Source organism: Mobula birostris, chromosome 13 (genome assembly GCF_030028105.1).
Source record: "Mobula birostris isolate sMobBir1 chromosome 13, sMobBir1.hap1, whole genome shotgun sequence".
NCBI classification, from domain to species: domain Eukaryota; kingdom Metazoa; phylum Chordata; class Chondrichthyes; order Myliobatiformes; family Myliobatidae; genus Mobula; species Mobula birostris.
The window spans coordinates 30,609,167-30,631,940 of NC_092382.1; the positions used below are offsets into that span (position 1 = coordinate 30,609,167).

At 45.0% G+C, this 22,774-nt stretch overlaps 1 protein-coding gene across 1 annotated transcript; it reads right to left on the bottom strand.

The window, feature by feature from the left end:
* Positions 1-10,419: 10,419 nt before the first annotated feature.
* LOC140207399 (uncharacterized) lies at positions 10,420-22,550 on the bottom strand. The gene is made up of 3 exons (XM_072275930.1): positions 22,511-22,550; positions 13,838-15,023; positions 10,420-10,424 (listed from the first exon to the last, which is right to left on the bottom strand). The coding sequence occupies exons 2-3, from the start codon at positions 14,643-14,645 to the stop codon at positions 10,420-10,422; spliced, it is 813 nt and encodes a 270-aa protein (XP_072132031.1). The 5' UTR covers positions 14,646-15,023; positions 22,511-22,550.
* Between the last annotated feature and the right edge of the window lie 224 nt (positions 22,551-22,774).

The window sequence follows — 22,774 nt, forward strand, 5'->3', positions numbered from 1 at the left end:
AACAGAAGATGACTAAAAAAGATGTCAGATGAGTTCAGGGTGTGGAATTATGATATTGTAGTCACTAATGAGTCTTTGTAGCACCCAACAGTCTGAGGCATTCGGAGGAACAAAATATCCAGGGCCTCAATATCTCTTGAAAACCAAGGTTCCCTGCACCAGTTACCTTTCAACTTTTATTTTGGCAGGCACATACAAACTCTACACCCTCAAAACTTCACTTCTGAAGAATTCCCACTTACCAAGTACTCCTTTGCCAGAAAACAGCCTGTCCACACTTGTCAGATCCATTCTGATACCATCAGAATTGACCTTTCTCCAATTTAGAATCTCGACCCATGGTTCAGTCCTTTCTTTTTCCATGTTAACTTGGAATCTCATGGCAATATGATCACTAGATGCAAAGTGTTCCCATACACTAATATTCTGTCACTAGTCCTGGAATATTTTCTAATAGCTTATTGCACATTTCTATGCTGGGAATTCTACGTGCTGATTAATGGCACATTTGACAAACTCTACCCTGTCTAGTCCTTTTACATATGGGAGTCACGTCAATCTATAGAAATTTAAAATCGCTTAGTATATCAAGCATTGGCATAGTCTGCGATCTCTCTTGCTAATTTGTTCCTCCAAATTCCTCAGATTGTTGGGTGCAAACAAGTCCCAGTCATGTCAACAAGATCACAATTCCATGCCCTGAGGTCTGAACAGCATTTGCCTGGTGTCAAGAAAACAACCTCTCCCTCATTGCCACAAAAACAAAGGAGCTGATTGTGGATGACAGAAGGAATGGAGACAGGCTAACCCCTATTTACACCAATGGATCTGGGGTTGAGAGGGTGAACAGCTTTAAGTTCCTCGACATACACATCACCGAGGATCTCATGTGGTCTGTACATACCAGCTGTGTGGTGAAAAAGGCACAGCAGTGCCTCCCTCACGTCAGACGGTTGAAGAAGTTTGAAATGGGGCCCCAAATCCTAAGAACTTTCTACAGGGACACAGTTGAGAGCATCCTGACTGGCTGCATCACTGCCTGGTATGGGAACTGTACTTCCCTTAATCACAGGAACCTGCAGAGAGTGGTGCGGACAGCCTAGCGCATCTGTAGTTATGAACTGCCCACTATTCAGGACATTTACAGGGACAGGTGTGTAAAAGGGGCCCGGAGGATCATTGGGGACCCTACTCAACCGAACCACAAACTGTTCCAAGCTGCTACCATCCGGGAGACGGTACTGCAGCATAAAAGCCAGAACCAACAGGATTCTTCCATCAGGCCATCACACTGCTTAATTCATGCTGATACAACTGTATTTCTATGTTATATTGACTGTCCTGTTCTATTATAAATTACTATAAATTGCACATTGCACATTTAGATGGAGATGCAACACAGATTTTTACTCCTCATGCATGTGAAGGATGTAAGTAAGAAAGTCAATTCAATTCACCCTCTCTATTACCTGGCATTCTGGCTCCCATCCCCTCTACAATTTTAGTTTAACACCACCCCCCCACCCACCATACCAGCACAAGCAAGCCTTAACACTAGGATATCAGTCCCCTTCTAGTTCTGTTCCCCTAACTAGCAAATCCCCTATCACCCCTTTGACTTTCCTCTGCCACGTAATCTCCTCCCCCCAACAGTTTCTAAAGTGGTAGAATACATAGAACATAAAAAAAACATAGAAAACCTACAGCACAAAACAGGCTCTTCGGCCCACAAAGCTGTGCCAAACATGTCCCTACCTTAGAGCTACCGAGGCTTACCCAGAGCCCTTTACTTTTCTAAGCTCCATGTACCCATCCAGGAGTCTCTTAAAATACGTTATTGTTTCTGCCTCCTCCACTGCCGCCGGCAGCCCATTCCACGCACTCACCACTCTCTGCATGAATAACTTATCCCCGACATCTCCTCTGTATTTACTTCCAAGCACCTTAAACCTATGCCCTCTCGTGCTAGCCATTTCAGCCCTGGGAAAAAGCCTCAGACTATCCACAGAATCAATGCCTTTCATTATCTCATACACCTCTATCAGGTCACCTCTCATCCTCCGTCACTACAAGGAAAAAAGGCCGAGTTCACTCAACATATTCTCATAAGTCACGCTCGCCTGTCGAGGCAAAGTCCTTATAAATCTCCTCTGCACCCTATCTATGGCCTACCTGTTGTTGTGGGGGATGGCCACAACAGTATTCTGCGATGGCTATTTAACCTCATTCCCCTTCCTGACTCTCACCCAGTTTCCTGCGTCCTGCACTTTGGGTGTAACTCACCTCTCTTTATCCCACCCCCTCCGACTCCCGGATGATACGGAATTCATCCATTTCCAGCCCCAACTCCTTAAAGTGGAGACACAACATGTGCACACTGAATTTTATATATAGAGGTACTCATTTTAACAGCTAGCAAATCACTGTCAGTAATAATTTTGATCTGCAATCTCACACAACGTATGTAACAGGTCTGTAGCAGGTAATGAAGGATTTTCTCACTGGAGCAATTGCACACTGTCCATATCTGATTTGCTTGCTAAATAATGCTATAAAAAGTCAGATTTCAAGCAATGGCTCCACTTCTTCCCACTTGCAAATTCTCCAGTAACTTTTGCATCACCACAATACACACAGGTAACACCAGTTTCTGTATTGTACATAAATATTTCCCCTGAACCCTCCCCCAGGTGACTGACGGTGGTGAACTCAGTGATGGCAATGCCAATGAACATGAAGGGAAGGGCAGTAGTCTGTCTCATTGGAGTCTGGCACATTTGTGATGTGAAAGCTACTTGTTGCCCAGGGCAAAGGTGTTTGATATCATTATGTACCCAGAGAGAGTGGGACAAAACATGTTCTCACAGGTAGAAAGTCCAGAACAAGAGGGGGTGGAACAAGCAACAGACACAAAATGCTGGAGGAACTCAGCAGGCCAGGCAGCATCTATGGAAAAGAGTACTAATGCTGAGTTCCTCCAGCAATTTGTGTGTGTTGCTCGGATTTCCAGCATCTGCAGATTTTCTCTGGTTTGTGACTGGAGGCAGAACAAAGGTGATTTTCACAACAGCTGATGTAAAAGATTTTGTTCCCTTTCTCCGAGTTCCCGATCCTTGCATTTAGACAGCTGGAGCTCAGCTCTGTCTGAGAGACCCATCGGTTCCCATTCCCTCATCAGCCGGAAGCTCCCCGGGGCCCGTGTCCGGATGGTGGGGCTGAGAGAGAGGGAAGAGAGCAGGACTGTCCCGGGATTGCGGGTCACGGAGTCCGGAGTCACAGCAACTACCCGAAGTCGGTGTTGGAAACGCCGCCCGGTGAGACCCCCAACCCGGAGATCCCTTCTCACCTCAACCGATCATCCGGGGCCTTTTGTGCCCCGCGCGCTGGTGAGCTCGAGCTTGGTCGGTTTAACGGCTGGGCTACTAATCACGTGACCAGCCCCTCCCCCACCGCTGTCAACAGGGGAGTCACGCGCTGCACTATTCCCATTGGTGCGAAACGATGTCAATCACTGCTTCCAACCAATAGCGGAGGTGGACCAGCCGAGAGGGCGTTACCTCCGCCGACACCGTCTCCCGAACTTTCCGTCACGGCGGGACAACCGTCAAAGTAAATGTCCGCTTTCTGATTTATTTCCATTTCCCTCCGAGGGAAGTTGGGGCGTTTGTGAAGCGTCTCCTGCGGCCGGAGTCTGATGTGTCGCTGAGAGGTAGGAGGAGACCGCTCGGCCCGTCGGTTTGATGCCGGTTCCCCGGGGAGGGAGAGGATGAAGACGGTGAGAGAGGGGGCGGACAGGATGTTTGTCCCGGTGGGGACAGGAGGGGCTCATCTGTGGAAATGTCTGAGCCCACGGTGGTGGCGATTCACCACATTGGGGGGCAAACACCGGCAGACTGTTGCCCTGCAAGCGGGGCCGATGGTCCGGGCAAAGTGACAACTATTTGTGTTTTGTTGAGACTGTACCGGGAATATGGTGTAAAATCCCGCTCCCCACACTAACACGGGTCACACAGACCAAAGAACAAACTGCCGGAGGAACTCAGTGGGTCGGGCAGCATCTGTGGAGGGAAATGGACCGTCAACATTTCGGGCCGAGACCCTCCCTCTGGACTGAGAGTGGACGGGAAATAGTCCGAGAAAAGAGGTGAGGGGTGGGGATGGGGCAAGAGCTGGGGAGTGAGAGGTGGATCCAGGTGAGGGGGAGGTGGGAAGGTGGAAATAGTGACGGGGTGGGAGGTGAGTGGTTGGGGCAACACGGGGCTGCAGGAGATGGAAATTAATTCCATAGAGGATTAACAAAGAGGTTAGAGAGTATTTGTTATAGAGAGTGCAATGAAGATTCACCAGACTGATCCCTGGAATGGTGGGGTCATCATATGAAGAAAGATCAAATGTGATAACCCTTTCATTTGGCGAATCGAGGACTGAGAGGTGAACACATTGAAATGCACAACATCATTACAGGCTGAACCAGGGATCCCAGTTTCTGAAAAAGGGGGTGGACTGTCCGGGACTGAGATAAGGGGAAATGTCTCCACACCGAGGATGGTGAATGTCTGTAAATCCCCACCACAGAGGCCGGTGAAGACTCAGTGATCGTCCTCACAAAAAACAGAGGCCGGCAGATGTGTGGAGACCGAAAGTATCAAGGAAATGAGGATCGGGCAGAAACATGTGGCTGAGATGGGAGAGCAGCCTTCATCTTGTTGGTAGTTAGAGGGGCTGAATGGCCACCTCCTGCTGTTTCTCACTTGATGTTTCAGTGTTCCTGTCCAGTGAGGCTGGAGGAATGTGAATAGAAATGAGTGTTTATAAACATGGACAGATTTAAATGAAAACTGCACATTTCCGGTTTGGGTCTGAATTGTGTGTTGGACCGGGATGGGAATCGAGCCCGTGACTCTGTGACCTGGGGGTGGAGGGAAAGGGACAGGGAAGATATGGAGGGAAAAAGTAAAAATGTATCTGGTGTAAATATGGAATGATGTGGGAAATGTGGCGGATAGTTCAGGCAGCGTGTGAGGGGCGAAGAGCAGAGTCACCGGATCAGGTGGGAGACCCTCCACCAGCACATGATCCCGTTTCCTGTTCACGTTTTCCCGCAGACCTGCAGCATCTGCCGGTCACTGCTGGAGTGTACGTGTAACTTCATCTTTCGCCCGTTCAGACAAGTCAGTGAGATCCGGATCTGTCACGTCCTCTCGTTGTGGGTGGACAATGTTTTATTCTGCAATATTTTCAGCATGTTTCCATATTACCACATAACAATTACAGCATGGAAACAGGCCATCTCGGCCCTTCTAGTCCGTGCCAAATGCTTACTCTCACCAAGTCCCAGACCTCAGACCATAACCACTGGGCCGAGGCCTGGGACTAGGCCTCATTCCACTGTTTTTACCTGCTGAAGGGCAGCCAATGTTTCTGGGTGTCTGACCCATTCATATGAGAACTTAGCCTTTTGTATTTATCCGAGCTTTTCATAAATGTGTACAGTTTAGTTCAGCTTCACTCCAGAATTTCCAAAGCACCAACCCAGTCAGTCAAATAGTTCCACACAATTAAAGTAGTTTACAGTATTACATTTTAATTTTATTTTGTATTACTTATATAATTTAACTATTTAATATGTATATTCTTATTTTAAATCAAAGGTAAAAATCTATTGTTATGAATTAAATTCTGTTGCTGCTGTAGAGACAACAAATTACATAACATCAGCCAGTGCTATTAAACCTGATTCTGATAATTGGTCTGGGAGACCCACCACCGGTCACCTGATCCCAGTTACCGCAGATCGTAATGCGAGATTGAAGCCTTTTCTATTTATTGGTGTTCATCAGTTCAGTTAACTTTCCCTCTGTGGTTCCAAAGCAGAAGCTCAGTCTGTCTAATATTTCCACACAATTAAAATGGGGACTTATCATGTACTGAGCTACAGCTGCAGAGAAAGTGCAGTGCAGATAGACATATGGGGCAGGGTCACGTCGAGTTACATTGTGAGGTCGAGTCCATTCTATTGGACTGGAGACCATTAATTTGGCCTAGAACTGCAGACAGGAAGCTGTCCATGAACCTGGTGGTACGCGCTTTAAGGCTTTTGCATCTCTTCCCCGATGGAGGTTTGGGTTTGCAGCAATAATGTCCAAAGTTGTGGGCATCTTTGAGTACAAGGCCTGCTTTCCCGAGGCAGGGTAAGTGTAGGAAGAGTCCATAGAGGGGAGGCTTGTTTCTATGATGTTTCCAGATGAGACCAAAGTTCTCTGCAGTTCCTTGCAGTCATGGGCAGAGCTTTAGCCATACGAAGTTGTGAAGTATCGACAAGAAGCTCAGAGACCTGGGCCTTCACCCTGCCTTGTGTAGCTGGATCCTGGACTTCCTGTCAGATGGCTGGCAGGTGGTAAGAGAGGGATCCCTCACCTCTGTCTCTTTGACCCTCAGCACACATGCCCCACAGGCTTGAATCCTTGGCCCCCTCCTTTACTCTCTGTGCACCCATGACTTGTGTCGCCACCCACAGCTCCAATCTGTTAATTAAATTTGCTGATGACACTACATTGATTGGCCTAATCCCAAATAATAACTTTCAATTGATCAAATGCTTCCTGACAAGTCTCGGTCCAAACAGACTTTTCACCCTTCTTCAGGAGATTAGTCAGAGGAAGAGCGATATCAGGAAAGTTCTTACACAACTTACGATAATATCCAACCATTCCCAGAAACCTTCCAAGAGCCTTCTTACCAGTCTGTCACAAAAACTGTGGGTCAACTGTCTAAGAAAAATAACAAGATGGCTTGAGTGGCAAAAATAGATTGTGGTGCTTTTATTTACAAAAATAGTGGAGAAACAAAAACTTGGATGTCCACATGAAAACAAGAAATTTTTTTTAAAAAAATACTATATTATTTATATATATATATATATATATATATATATATATATATATACACACACACACACACAGCTTGCAATTGTCACTTGTCTGGTTAACAGCCACCCTCAGACTAAACAGAAAAAAAAACGACCCAAAGCCTTGGTAACCTGAGGCTTATAACTGCTAAGCCAATCTCCCTAGACTAACCAAAAGCTAATTAACTCAATTATCTTCCATTTCACACAATCTAAAACTCTACCACCAGTTCTCACAATAAACACATATACTTCATCACAGGATTCACCATTTCCCGGTTAAATAACTTGTATAAACCCCAAAACTTTACCACAAGATGAGTAATTAGGTAACATAACCCTTGTCCCAGGTAAAGATGGTATCCTCCACCATCAGCACACCTGTGCAGGTTGCTGCTGCCTCTATATAAGACAGCTCTATGCAGCAGCTCTGTTTCAGACCCAGTGACTGTGGAGGAGAGAGACGTCAGATTATCATGACACTTCAGCAAAACACTTACTGGAAAGATGAATATGAATAAATTCACCTGAGATAATAAAACTGTGACATAGTGTGTTTCTTTTTTTCATACCTATTACTGCTGGGGATGAGTGTAAAATTGTGACTGTTGATTTATTGTGACATGTGCACTCACCACAATAACAGAGGGAATAATGTGTGTGGATGACCCTTTGAGTGTTTTATCGAGTGTGCCATGAAACATCTGTAATCAGTGACGGGCCTTCGTCACACAGTCGGAATAGGAACTTCAGAAATGGCCTGGATTTTGCCTGCACAGAAGCCAACTTGCCTTGACCTACAACACAGCCAAGACAGATCACAGTGGCATGGCCAAATTCACTCTTAGCTAAGTCAGCTGTAAGGTTGGCCCTGGAAAGCCTGTCAAACAGCTCTTCTACTACAGCTCTTCCCAAGTGTCACTCCCTGTGACTAAGTCATCAATATAGGTATCTGTGTGTCCTAACCCTTGAATTACAGAATCAATCATTCTCTGGAACGTTCCTGGAGCATATTTCATTCCAAATGGCGAAACATTGTATTCATACAACCCAGAAGGTGTCACAAATGCAGAAATTTCTCTACCTCAGTCCGTCAATGGAACACACCACACCCTTTCAACAGATCAATCTTTGTAAGAAATTACCTTTTCCAACCTTATCGATGCAATCATCCACCCTAGGGATAGGATAGGCATCTGTTTTTGTTACTGCATTTACCTTCCTATAATCAGTGCAAAATCTAACTCTACCATCAAGTTTGGGCACAATAACGCAGGGTGAGCTCCAATTTGATGTTGAAGGCCTGATAATACCATTTTCAGCATATATTCAATTTCTTGCTCAGCCAATTTACACTTTTCTACATTCATGCAATATGGGTGTTGTTTAATCGGTTTGGCTTGACCAATATCTACGTCATGTACTGCGACCGTGGTTTGTTTGGGAACATTGGGAAATAAAACTTTAAAACTCAGAATTAATTCCTTCAGCTGTTGTTGTTGCTTTGGCTGCAGATGAGCCAACTTGTTGTCCACGTTTTTGAGAACAACCGAGTTCATTAGCCTAACTGGGACCATGTTTGGCTTGTGAAAAGTCTCAGACGAGTCAATTGTTTCATTCTCAGGGCTGTCAAATTTATATGTTTGACAACACTCACCGATGGTGCCTGCTTGCCAGAATAAGGCTTTATCATATTGATGTGTACCACCTGTGTTAGTTTACGTCAGTCATGTGTTTTAATAACATAATTCACATCATTAATTTGAGAGACTATTTCATACAGTCCATTGAATTTCGCTTGAAGTAGAATCGTCAACATTGGAGATAAGGCAAGCACATTATCCCCCACCTTGTATTTTCTTTTGTTTTGGTCCGCTTATCAAACCAACACTTCACTTTGTTTTGAGAAATCTAAGTTTTGTCTCGCTAGACTACAGGCCTGGTGTAGTTTATTTTTGAACTTCAAAACACAGTCTAACAAGTTAACATATACATCCCCATCAATCCACTGTTCCTTTAACAAGGTCAAAGGTCCCCTCACTCTATGACCAAATACAAGTTCAAATGGACTAAAGCCCAGTGATTCCTGTACCAACTCTCTTAAGCCTGATTTATACTTGTGCGTCAAGTGTACGCCATAGGCACTATGTACCCTACGCCGTCCCCACGCTGTACCCTACGCCACAGGGTAACGTGAACCTCCTCAAAAAAGTAACTCACGCGTCGCGGCGATGCAGACCGCAACAACTGTGATTGGTTCGCTTGGTAGCATTGCATTTCCGGTTGCTTTTCTCCGCCATGTCTGTACACTGATGCAAAATAAATGGTTGGAGACAATGAACCAAATCGTCAAATCTACCTGCCGACATCCGAAAATATTTGAAATGCATTTACTCGTCCATGTCTCTCACGAAGAAGCTCAACAGTGTCAGAGAAACCCCACTGCCAACTTGCGTTTTGGTGGTGAAGTGCAGAGCGATGCAGACACAACTACGCATGCTCGCTACGGCGTAGGGCTACGCAAAAATTAAATCAGGCCTATGGTGTAGGATACAGCGTATCCCGAATGCACAAGTATAAATCAGCCTTTACGGTGAACAAAATCAAATGTATTCCTTCATCCCGTTTTTTTTTCATTTTCAACACAGTATGTCTTAATCATTGTTTTGAGGGTAGAATGAAATCTTTCTAAAGCCCCTTGTGATTCTGGATGGTACGCAGACGATGTAATTTGTTTAGCTCCCAGTTCATAAACTACCTGCTGGAATAATCCAGATGTAAAATTACTTCCTTGATCAGACTAGATTTCTTAAGGCAAACCAAATAAAGTAAAAAACTTGTTAGAGCCTTCGCCAGTTTTAGCTTTAATATTTCTGAGAGGTATTGCCTCTGGGAATCTGGATGCAGTACACATAATAGTTAGCAAATACTGATGGACAGCTTTAGTCTTTGGCAATGGGCCAACACAATCCACTATAAATTTGGAACAGGGTTCTCCGAATGCAGGTATAGGCCGGAGTGGGGTCACTGGGGTGACCTCATTAGGTTTACCCACAACTTGACAAGTGTGACAGGATCTGCAAAAGGTCACAACATCTTTCCTCAAATTAGGCCAGAAAAATTCTCTCATAATCCTGTTTACAGTTTTATTCTCTCCAAAATGGCCACCTAAGGGCATACTGTGGGCCAAAGTTAAAATTTCAGTCCAATAAAATTCAGGAACTACAACTTGGTGAATAATTGTCCATTCCTCACTCGCAGGTATAGCAGGTGGCCTCCACTTCCTCATTAACACTCCATCCTTGAGATAATACCCTACTGACATTTTCTTAATCTCATCATCTGAGAGAGATGTTTCTTATAAAGCTTCAATCTCAGGGTCTCGGTTCTGTTCTGCTATAAACTCCTTCCTAGACAGGGATAAATCTTTCTCATCAGACTTACTACCTGAATCCTGTTGGAACAATGAAGGCTGAAAGGTCCCTGACAAGTCATCATAACCTGAATCCTGGTCAACCTGATTTTGGCAATCAGAGGTATCAGAATCATGCTGCACAGAACCGTCTGCATTGGCAGACTTTTTAGCCATACTTTGAGTTACTGTGACAAATGTTAAAATCCATCTGTGGGTCGTCAGTGGTTGGCTTAGTTGTCAACTGCACTGCAGGAACAACTTTACCATCTGCCAGGTCATTCCCTAACAGCAAAGTAACAGCTTCCACCGGTAAACTGGAGCATAATCCGATCCTAACAGGTCCCGAAACAAACCCTGACTGTAAAGTTACCTTGTGCAATGGCACAGAAACAATGCTGCCCCCAATGCCTTTAATAAGATTTACCTCACCAGTGTCAGTCTCATCACCGAACTAATATAAGTGACTGAGAAGTCCCAGTATCTCGAAGAATTTTCACTGGTAGCGGTGTTGACCCTTCCATTACTAATACAAACCCATCTGACATAAAATGATTGAATCCCTTCTTAACTCAGTCAGACCTCTCAGTCCTTAACTGAGCCTCAGCAGAATGTTCAGAACCCTGTGGGTTTATAGGTGCTTCAACATACTGATCACAGGCATGTGGGACTGCCTCCTTTTCCTTTTTCTTCTTCAGGACAGAACAATTAGCCACCATATGACCAGCTTTCTTACAATAGTAACAAGGAAGACCAGAATATTTCTCCTTCAACTGCTTCCCTTCATCCTTAGTCTCGTCACTAGTCCCAGCTTTAATTTCTGGTTTACCCTGGTTATCCCTGCTACTCTTTTGGAAGCTCTTATTCGGGGTAAACTTAATGTTATGAGTTAAAGCAAACACATCTGGTAATCTAGCAGACTCCTGCAAAGTGGCAGCATCCTTTTCATTTAATTACATCTTTATGTCATCAGGGACACACATTTTGAATTCGTCAATTAAAACCAACTCTTTCAAGCTGTTAAAATCATCATTTACATTTTTATATGTGCACCAGCGGTCAAAATACACAAACTTCTCATAAGCAAATTCCATATTAGTCCGGTTCACAGATTTCCTCAAATTTCTAAACTTTTGCCTGTATGCTTCTGGGACCTCGTAAGCTTTGAGCACAGCCTGTTTCACTATGTCATAATCAGCTGCTTCAACAACTGTCAAAGCAGAATAGGCTTGCTGAGCCTTCCCCTTAATTACTCTTTGTAAGAGAATAGGCCAACCCTCTTTTGGCCATTTTCAACCCTGAGCAACCTTCTCAAAATACTGAAAGTATTTATCAACCTCTGCCTCGTCAAATGGAGGTACCAATTTAACTTCCCGACTGGCCTCAAACTTATCGCCAGAGTCTAACGCTAGACCCCTTTGCTGCAATCTCTCTATCTTTTCCAGCTCGAACAGCCTCTGTCTTTCTGCTTCCTTCCTGTTTTTCTGCCTCTTCTCTCTGTTTTCCTGCCTTTGCAGCCTCAACCTGCCTCTGCCTTTCCACAGCCTCCATCTTTAATTTTTCTAACTTGTACGGGAGCCCAAGCTCACTAGGTTTACTTTCAGGAAACACCTCCAACTCCTCCACTTTAAACACACCCTCATATACATAATGTTCAGCTATTATCCTCTGCATCTGTGACCTCCTCATTGTCGATTTCACCTTAGCAAGTTTTAACCTTTTAGCAATACTCAACAATTCAATCCTTCTGGTGTCCTTTAATGCCTCAGAGGTTGGTGCTTCCAGAAATCTATCAACATCCATTGCTGCTGATTTTCCACACACAAATAAATCAAAAGGGATTTCTCCAATGAAATCGATAATTAATCTATACGCCTCCAAATCTTTTCCTATATCGGATGCAGGCCCCAATTTTGTCCCTGTAACGCTTTAGAAATGAGTCCTAAACAAAAGTGAACAGTGTTATGTGTATATATGTGGGTAAATATAACTCAAGGCTTGGAGTGTTCAGATGGTAAACTATGAAAGTTCAGTTCAACCACAGAATAGTTGAGGAGAGAGAGATATTTGCAATCCAGGGTAAATGTCGAGAGAAGGCAATAACGTTGAATTCCACAGCATCCATGGTGGTAAAACGAGAGAACAGTCGCTGTAGATTTTATCTGTCGTCGTTCCAAATCCACATACAAATTATCACCAAAAGTGACTTTTCACAAGGGGTATCGTCTTCAAGTGAATTTCCACACCACACCCAGGCAAGGGTTAACACATAAGTGGTCTTCACAGGATACCCCAAATCCGATCCACTCCTATGGATCAAATGAGGTGACAACCACACATTCAACGTATGTTGAATCAATAATTGACCTACCCTTGTGGGTATAGGAAAGTTCTAAACAGTGACCCTTGGCCACTGGTTCCCTTGTTCCGATCCTTCCATTTTTCCTCCTTCATCTCCGTCTGACTCTGAGTGTCTGTGTCCTCGGTTAAAACTAAACAAGCTGTGAGTGATGTGAACAAGATGCAAGTCAGACTGATTTCCATTCTTACTCTTTCTCTCTCTCTCAAAATGACAGTCCACAGCAAACAAAATCTAGGGATTCATAACAATGGCCACTCCCCATTGTGAACTGACTGGTGTGCCAGTAGGTGGGATGACTGAGTGAATCCTTGCCCACATTCTGAGCAGGTGAACGGCTTCTCCCCAGTGTGAACTCGCTGATGTCTCTGTAGGATGGATGATCGAGTGAATCCCTTCCCACATTCTAAGCAGGTGAACGGTTTCTCCCCAGTGTGAACTCACTGATGACTCTGTAGGTCGGATGACCGAGTGAAACCCTTCCCACAGTCTGAACAGGTGAATGGCCTCTCTCCAGTGTGAACTGATTGGTGTGCCATTAGTTTGGACGACTGAGTGAATCCTTTCCCACATTCTGAGCAGGTGAACGGCCACTCCCCACTGTGAACTGACTGGTGTGCCAGTAGTTTGAATGACTGAGTGAATCCTTTCCCACATTCTCAGCAGGTGAACGGCTTCTCCCCAGTGTAAACTCGCTGATGACTCTGTAGTTGGGACAACTGAGTGAATCCCTTCCCACATTCTCAGCAGGTGAATGGCTTCTCCCCAGTGTGAACTCGCTGATGATTCTGTAGGGTGGATGACTGAGTGAATCTCTTCCCACAAACTGAGCAGGTGAACGGCTTCTCCCCAGTGTGAACTTGCTGATGTCTCTGTAGGGTGGATGACTGAGTGAATCCCTTCCCACATTCTAAGCAGGTGAACGGCTTCTCCCCAGTGTGAACTCGCTGATGACTCTGTAGGTGGGATGACTGAGTGAATCCCTTCCCACATTCTAAGCAGGTGAACGGCTTCTCCCCAGTGTGAACTTGCTGATGTCTCTGTAGGTAGGATGACCTAGTGAATCCCTTCCCACAGTCTGAGCAGGTGAACAGTTTCTCCCCAGTGTGAACTCGCTGATGACTCTGTAGGTCGGATGACCAAGTGAAACCCTTCCCACAGTCTGAACAGGTGAATGGCCTCTCTCCAGTGTGAACTGATTGGTGCGCCATTAGTTTGGACGACTGAGTGAATCCTTTCCCACATTCTGAGCAGGTGAATGGCCACTCCCCACTGTGAACTGACTGGTGTGCCAGTAGTTTGAATGACTGAGTGAATCCTTTCCCACATTCTGAGCAGGTGAACGGCTTCTCCCCAGTGTAAACTCGCTGATGACTCTGTAGTTGGGACAACTGAGTGAATCCCTTCCCACAGACTGAGCAGGTGAACGGCTTCTCCCCAGTGTGAACTCGCTGATGTGTCTGTAGGTTGGATGAGTGAGTGAATCTCTTCCCACAGACTGAGCAGGTGAACGGCTTCTCCCCAGTGTGAACTAGCTGATGACTCTGTAGGTGGGATAACTGAGGGAATCTCTTCCCACATTCTGAGCAGGTGAACGGCTTCTGCCCAGTGTGAACTCGCTGATGACTCTGTAGGTTGGATGATTGAGTGAATCCCTTCCCACAGACTGAGCAGGTGAACGGCTTCTCCCCAGTGTGAACTTGCTGATGTCTCTGTAGGGTGGATGACTGAGGGAATCCCTTCCCACAGACTGAGCAAGTGAACGGCTTCTCCCCAGTGTGAACACGCTGATGTCTCTGTAGGTGGGATGACTGAGTGAATCCTTTCCCACATTCTAAGCAGGTGAATGGTTTCTCCCCAGTGTGAACTCGCTGGTGTCTCTGTAGGGTGTAAGAGTGAGTGAATCTCTTCTCACAGACTGAGCAGGTGAATGGTTTCTCCCCAGTGTGAACTCGCTGGTGAGCCATTAGGTCAGATAACTAAGTGAATCCTTTCCCAGAAATTCAGCAGATGACCAGCCTCTGCCCAGTGTGAACTGATTGGTGAGTCCAAGGGTGGGAAGACTGACTGAATTCCTTCTCACACACAGAACAGATGAATGGCCTTGTCCGGTGTGAACTTGCTGATGTACCTTGAATTGAGATAACCGACTGAATCCCTTCCCACTGTGTAAAATGACGGGAATGCCAGTCCGTCAGATGATCGAGTGAATCCCTCCCCACAGTCTGAGCTGGAAGGATGGCCGATTGAATCCCTTGCTCCACTTCTTAAATATCCAGACAGAGACAGCAAAACTGGCGTGTGTGTTTGAGATTCCTGTAGACAAATTCCTTCTCGTTTTTAACCTGTAAGAAGATTTACAAAATCCATCAGTCGGTGTAGGACAACATTTCAGAAGAGATTACTTGAGTTGCCATGGTTTGATCTGGTATCACACAGTTACAGTGAGGTTCAACCCAAGTTGGAGAGAGAAATCATCTTCTGACTGGGCACAGTGCTGGTATCTGGAATGACCATCAATTCCCTGATGCTCTTCCTGTCTCTGTCAGAATGGGGCATTTCTGCCGTTTCCAATCTGTGACTTGGCTCAGTTTGACTCTCTCCATTGGTATTATTCCCTGTTCCTGCTGAGCAGCATGGGTGCCTGGCCCCACAGTAACTGAAACAGTCTCACGCAAATAGTCTTTCTTGACATGCATCTGGGATTTTCTTTTATGTATTATTAACTTAAAGTGCCACAGTTTTAATGTCATATAAACAATTCCTGCTGAGATGAATGGTTGGTCTGCACAGCTGTTAAAAGGACTTGGAGTGAATTTTTGTATTATTTCAGGTTCTTGTCACAGTCACAGAAAATTACAACACAGAAACAGGCCCTTTGGACCATCTAGTTTGTGCTGAACTATTTAAACTACCCACCTCCATACCCCTACCATCCAGGTACCTATACAAACCTCTTAAATGTTGAAATTGAGCTCGCATGCACCACTTGTGCTGGCTGCTCATTCCACACCCGGATGACCGTCTGTGTGAAGAAGTTTCCCCTCATGTGCGCCTAACATCTCACCTTTCACCCTTAACCCATGGCCTCTGGTTGTAGTACCGCCCAATCTCAGTGGTAAAAGCCAGCTTGCATTTACCTTATCTATATCCCTCATAATTGTCATATACTCCATCAAATCTCCACTCAATCTTCTACGTTCCAAGGAATAAAGTCCTGACCTGTTCCACCTTTCCCTTTCACCCAAGTCCTCCAGACCTGGCAACATCCTTGTGAATTTTCTCTGAACTCTTTCAACATCTCTTACATCTTTCCTGCACGTTGGTGACCAAAACTGCACACAATACTCCAAATTAGGCCTCACCATTGTCTTGTACAATGTCAACAAAACATCCGTCTCCTGTACTCAGTACTTTGGTTGATGAAGGCCAATTTGCCTAAGTCTTTCTTTCTGTCCCTATTTAACTGTGACACCACTTTCAGTGAATTATGGGCATGTATTCCCAGATCCCTTCCTTCTACAGCACTCCTCAGTGCCCGACCATTCCCTGTGTAAGACCCAGGTCCTATCAAAATGCAACACCTCACACTTGTCTCCATTAAATTCCATTTTACATTTCTTAACCCATTATTCTAGCTGATCCAGATTGCACTGCAAGCCATGACAGTCTTCCTCGCTGTCCACTACACCCCAATCTTGGTGTCATCCACAAATTTGCTGATCCAGCTAACCATGTTAACATTCAGATTACTGATACAGACGACAAACAACAACAGATCCAGCTCTGATCCCTGTGGCACACCGCTAGTCACAGGCCTCCGGTCAGAGAGGCAACCATCTACTGCCACACACTGGCTTCTCCCAAAGACAGTGACTCATCCAATTTACTATCTCATCTTGAATGCTGAGTGACTAAACCTTCTTGACCAGCCTCCCATATGAGACTTTGTCAAGTGCTTTTGCTAAAGTCCATATAGACAACATCCACTGCCTTGCCTTCATCCACTTTCCTGATAACTCCCTCGAGAGACTCTATAAGATTGGTTAGACATGACCTACCATGCACAAAGCCATGCTGCCTATCCTTAATCAGTCCACATCTATCCAAATACTTCTATATCTGGCTCCTGCACACCCATTCCAATAACTTTCCCACTACTGATGGGCTCACCAACGTATAATTTCTAGTTTATTTTTAGAGCCTTTCTTGAACAGCGGAACAACATTGGCTGTTCTCCAATCCTCCAGTACCTCACCTGTCTCTAAAGATCATTTAAATATCTGTGCTTGGGCCCCGACAATTTCTGCACCTGTCTGCCGCAGAGTCCCAGGGAACAACTTGTCAGGCCCTGGGGATTTATCCACGCTAATTTGCCTTAAGACAGCAAGCACCTCCACCTCTGTAATCTGTACAGGGTCCATGAAGTTGATACTGCTTTGCCTCACTTCTATAGACTCTGTGTCCATCTCCTGTGTAAATTCCGATGCAGAAAAAAATCTCCCACATCTATTTAGTCTCCTCATATGGATTACCATTCTGATCTTCCAGAGGATTAATTTATTCCTTTGCAATCTTTCTGCTCTAAACATATCTGCAGAATCCCCGAGGATTCTCCTTCACCTTGTCTGCTGGGGCAACCTCATGCCTTCTTTTATTTCTTTCATAAGTGTTCACTTGAATTTCCTGTACTTCATAAGTACCCCATTTGTTCCTATCTGCCTGTACCTGGTATGCACCTCCTTTTTATTGATCTGGAAAATGAAGCACAAAGGGCTGATAGAGCTGCATGGTGGGAGGTGGGGGTAGGGGGGGGGTTAAACTAAAGTTGCAGGGGGAATGGGAGCCTGAATAACAGAACAGATAGTGGAGGGGTTGTGGAGACAGTTGTTGTTCAGACCTCAGACAAAGACAGGAATGAAAAAGTTGAGCATGGTGCAGTGAATATGCTGAGCCCTGTATATTTCAATACAAGGAGCAGCGTAGGAAAGGCGGATGTGTTCAGGGCATGGATCAACAGCTGGAATTTAGATACTAGGATCTGGCAACTGTGGACTGGGACAGGCTGCTTTATGGCAAAGGTTTGCCTATTAAATGGGAGGCCTTCAAAGCAAAATTTTGAAAGTACAAGGCGGGTATGTGCCTGTCAGAATAAAAGGTAAAGATAGAAACTGTAGAGAACCTCGGTTTTCAAGAGATATTGAGACCCTGGTGAAGCACAAAATGGAGTTGCAGAACAGGGATAGGCAGGTAGGTTCTTATGGAGTATAAGAAATGCAAGAGAACACATAAGAAATAAATCAGGATGGCTAAAAGAAAGCATGAGATTCCCCTCACAGAAAAGATGAAGGATAATCCTCAGGGATTCTGGAAATAGCTTAAGAGCAAAAGGATTGCAAGGCATAAAGTTGGTCCTCTGGAAGACCAGAATTGCAATCCACGTGTGGAAGCAAAGCAGATGGGGGAGATCTCAAATATATTTTTCATCCCATTTACTCAGGAGATGGACACAGGGTCTGCAGGAGTGTGGAAAAGCGGCATTAAAATCGTGGACCCTGTACAGAATAAAGAAGAGGAGATGTTTGCCATCCTGAGGCAGATTAGGGTGGATAAATCTCCGGGGCATGATAAGGTGCTCCCTCAAACCCTATGGGAGGCAAGTGCAAAAATTGTCGGGGCCCTAGCAGAGATAATTAAATCATCCTTAGTGACAGGGGATTATCAGAGGATTGTAGGATAGCCAAAGTTATTTCGCTGTTCAACATAGAACATAGAAATCTACAGCATATTCTAGGCCATTCAGCCCACAATATTCTGCCAACCATGTAACTTACTCTGGAAACTGCCTAGATTTCCCCAGTACATAGACCTCTATTTTGCTAAGCTCCATGTACCTATCAAAGAGGCTGTTAATAGACCATCTTGTATCTGCCTCGACCACCACTGCTGGCAGTGCATTCCACGCACCCACCACTCTCTGTGTAATAAAACTTACCCCTGACATCTCCCAGTATCTATTTCCAAGCACCTTAAAACTATGCTCCCTCATGTTAGCCATTTCAACCTTGGGGAAAAACCTCTGGCTATCCACGTGATCAATGCCCCTCATCATCTTATACACCTCAAAAAGGCTCTAATCATGAACAAGGAAATTATACATTGCTTTGAGGATTTGTTGGAAGTATACAAAATTATAAGGGTTTTGATCGGGTGAATGCAAGCAGCTTTTTCCACTGAGGTTGGGTGGGATGACAACCAGAGGTCATGGGTACGTAGGGAAGGTGAAAATTTAATGGGAACATGTGGAAAAGCTCGTGAGAGTATGGAATGAGATGTCAGCACAAGTGGTGAATATGAGCTCTTTTTCACAATTAAGAGAAGTTTGGATGGGAGCCTGGATGACAGGGGTATGGAGGGCGATGGTCCCGGTGCAGATAGTTGCGTTACAGATTAAATGTTTTTTCAGCATTAACTAGATGGGCCAAATAGCCTGTTTCTGTACGGAAGTCCTCCATGTTCCTATGACAGAGAAGCTGGCCAAACTTGTTTGGAAGGGAAAAGGTAGGAGTGACAATGGAGCAGCAATGGCTGGAGTTTCTGGGAGCAATTCGGGAGCTGAGTGATCGATACATCCCAAAGAAGTGGAAGCATTGGAAAGGCAGGAGGACACAACCGTGGCTAAAATGAGAAGCCAAAGCCAACATAAAAGCCAAAGAGAGGGCAAACAAAAGAGCAAAAACTATTGGGAAACTTTTAGAAACCAACAGAAGATGACTTAAAAAAAAAGTCAGCTGAGCATAGGGTGTGGAATTATGACATTGTAGTCATTAATGAGTCTTGGTGGCACCCAACAGTCCGAGGCATTTAGGGGAACAAAATATCCGGGGCCTCAATATCTCTTGAAAACCAAGGTTCCCTGCATCAGTTACCTTTCAACTTTTATTTTGGCAGGCATATACAAACTAGACACCCTCAAAACTTCACTTCTGAAGGCCTCCCACTTACCAAGTACTCCTTTGCCAGAAAACAGCCTGTCCCAAACCACACTTGTCAGATCCTTTCTGATACCATCAAAATTGACCTTTCTCCAATTTAGAACCTCAACGCATGGTCCAGACCTCTCTTTTCCCATACTTACTTTGAATCTCATGGCATTATGATCACTAATTTCTGTCACCAGCCCTGGATCATTTCCTAACAGCTTACTGAACACTTCTACATCAGGAATTCTACGTACTGATTAAGGGCACATTTGACGAACTCTACCCCATCTAGTCCCTTTACAATATGGGAGTCCCAGTCAATATATGGAAAGATAAAATCACTTACTGAATCAACCTTTGTTTCTTGGCATGGTCTACCATCTCTCTACAAATTGGTTCCTCTAAATCCCTCAGACTGTTCGGTGCAACCAAGTCCCAATAATGGCTACAATATCATAATTCCCTGTCCTGCGCTCATCTGGCTTTCCTGCGATACTTCTTGCATTGTGATATACACAGCTCACCACATTCATCACACCATGCTCAACCATTTGATTGCTGAATCTATCTGAGGTCTGAACAACATCTGACTAGTGTCAAGAAAACAAACTCTCCCTCATTGTCACAAAAACAAAGGAGCTGATTGTGGATGACAGGAGGAATGGAGACAGGCTAACCCCTATTGACATCAATGGATCTGGGGTTGAGAGGGTGAACAGCTTTAAGTTCCTCGGCATAAACATCACCAAGGATCTTACGTGGTCTGTACATACCGGCTGTGTTGTGAAACGAGCACAACAGCACCTCTTTCACCTCAGACGGTTGAAGAAGTTTGGGATAAGGCCCCAAATCCTAAGAACTTTCTACAGGGACACAATTGAGAGCATCCTGACTGGCTGCATCACTGCCTGGTATGGGAACTGTACTTCCTTTAATCACAGGAACCTGCAGAGAGTGGTGCAGATAGCCCAGCACATCTGTAGATGTGAACTTCCCACTATTCAGGACATTTACAGAGACAGGTGTGTAAAAAGGGCCCGAAGGATATTGGGGACGCAATTCACCACAACCACAAACTGTTCCTGCTGCTACCACCCAGGAAACGGTACCACAGCAAAAGGACCAGCAGGCTCCGGGACATCATCTTCCACCAGGCCATCAGACTGATTAATTCATGCTGATACAATTGCATTTCTATGTTATATTGACTGTCCTATGTACAAACTATTTATTATATATTACTATAAATTACACATTGCACATTTAGACATAAAAGTAACAAAGATTTCTACTCCTCATGTATAGGAAGAATGTATGTAATAAAGTCAATTCAATTCAATCTCTCCACTATCTGTTCTGTCATTCTGGTTCCCATTCCCCCTACAACTTATTTTAACCTCATCACCCCTCACCCCACACTAGAAGCATTACCACTAGGATATCAGTCCCCTCTTGTTCTGTTCCGCTAAATACCGAATCCCCTATCAGCCCTTTGACTTTCCTCTGCCAGGTAATCCCCCCAACAGTTTCTAAAGTGGTCCACCTGCTGTTGCGTGGGATGGCAGCAAGAGTACTCTGCGATGGCTATTTAACCTCATTCCCCTTCCTGACTCTCACCCAGTTTCCTGTGTCCTGCACCTTGGGTGTAACTCACCTCTCTTCATGTCATATCTATCACCCCCTCCGACTCCTGGATGATCCGGAATTCATCCATTTCAAGTTCCAACTCCGTAAAGTGCAGGGTTACAAGCTGCAGCTGGATGCACATCTTGTAGGTGAGGGCATCAGGGACACTGGAGGTCTCCCCACCTTCCCACCAATGTCCCCTCTAATTTGTAATGACCAGTGTGCACATAAAGCTTATACTGTGCATTCTTTTAACCAGTGACATGTGCACAATGAATTTTATATAGCGAGGTATTTATTTCAACAGCCAGCAAATCACTGTCAGTAAGAACTTTGATCTCCTCTGGGTTCGATCGAGTTCATCTACACTCTCACACAATTTATGTAGCAGGCCTGTAACGGGTCATAAAGGATTTTCCCACCAGAGCTTTTGCACATTGTCCATATGTGTTTCTCTTGCTGAATGACACTTTAAAAAGTCAGAATTCCAAATATCACTCCACTTCTTCCCACTTGCAAATTCTCCAGCAACTTTTGCATCACCACAATACACACAGGTAACACCAGTTTCTGTATTGTACATAAATATTTCCCCTGAACCCTCCCCCAGGTGACTGACGGTGGTGAACTCAGTGATGGCAATGCCAATGAACATGAAGGGAAGGGCAGTAGTCTGTCTCATTGGAGTCTGGCACATTTGTGATGTGAAAGCTACTTGTTGCCCAGGGCAAAGGTGTTTGATATCATTATGTATCCAGAGAGAGTGGGACAAAACATGTTCTCACGGGCAGAAAGTCCAGAACAAGAGGGGGTGGAACAAGCAACAGACACAAAATGCTGGGGGAACTCAGCAGGCCAGGCAGCATCTATGGAAAAGAGTACTAATGCTGAGTTCCTCCAGCAATTTGTGTGTGTTGCTCGGATTTCCAGCATCTGCAGATTTTCTCTTTTTAGTGATTGGAGGCAGAACAAAGGTGATTTTCACAACAGCTGATGTAAAAGATTTTGTTCCCTTTCTCCGAGTTCCCGATCCTTGCATTTAGACAGCTGGAGCTCAGCTCTGTCTGAGAGACCCATCGGTTCCCATTCCCTCATCAGCCGGAAGCTCCCCGGGGCCCGTGTACGGATGGTGGGGCTGAGAGAGAGGGAAGAGAGCAGGACTGTCCCGGGATTGCGGGACACGGAGTCCGGAGTCACAGCATCGCCCCGAGATTCTCGCTTACCTGCGCCCGATCCTGGAGCCGTGATCCCGAGGCCTTTGTGTACTACGCGCATGCGTGATATTCACCAACGTCATCAACCTTGACGCCTGCGCATTTGATCAATGCTTCAGCGCCGGCGAAATTTTTAACGCAGGCCCTTATGGGTAATCCCGGTGCCATTAATAGTTTCTGCAAGCACTAGTTCCTTGTCCACCTCAGTTTTTTTGTGTATATAGAATACTCAGCAACTGTTTTAACGCAGAAAGCGGCTCCCGTAAACAATAT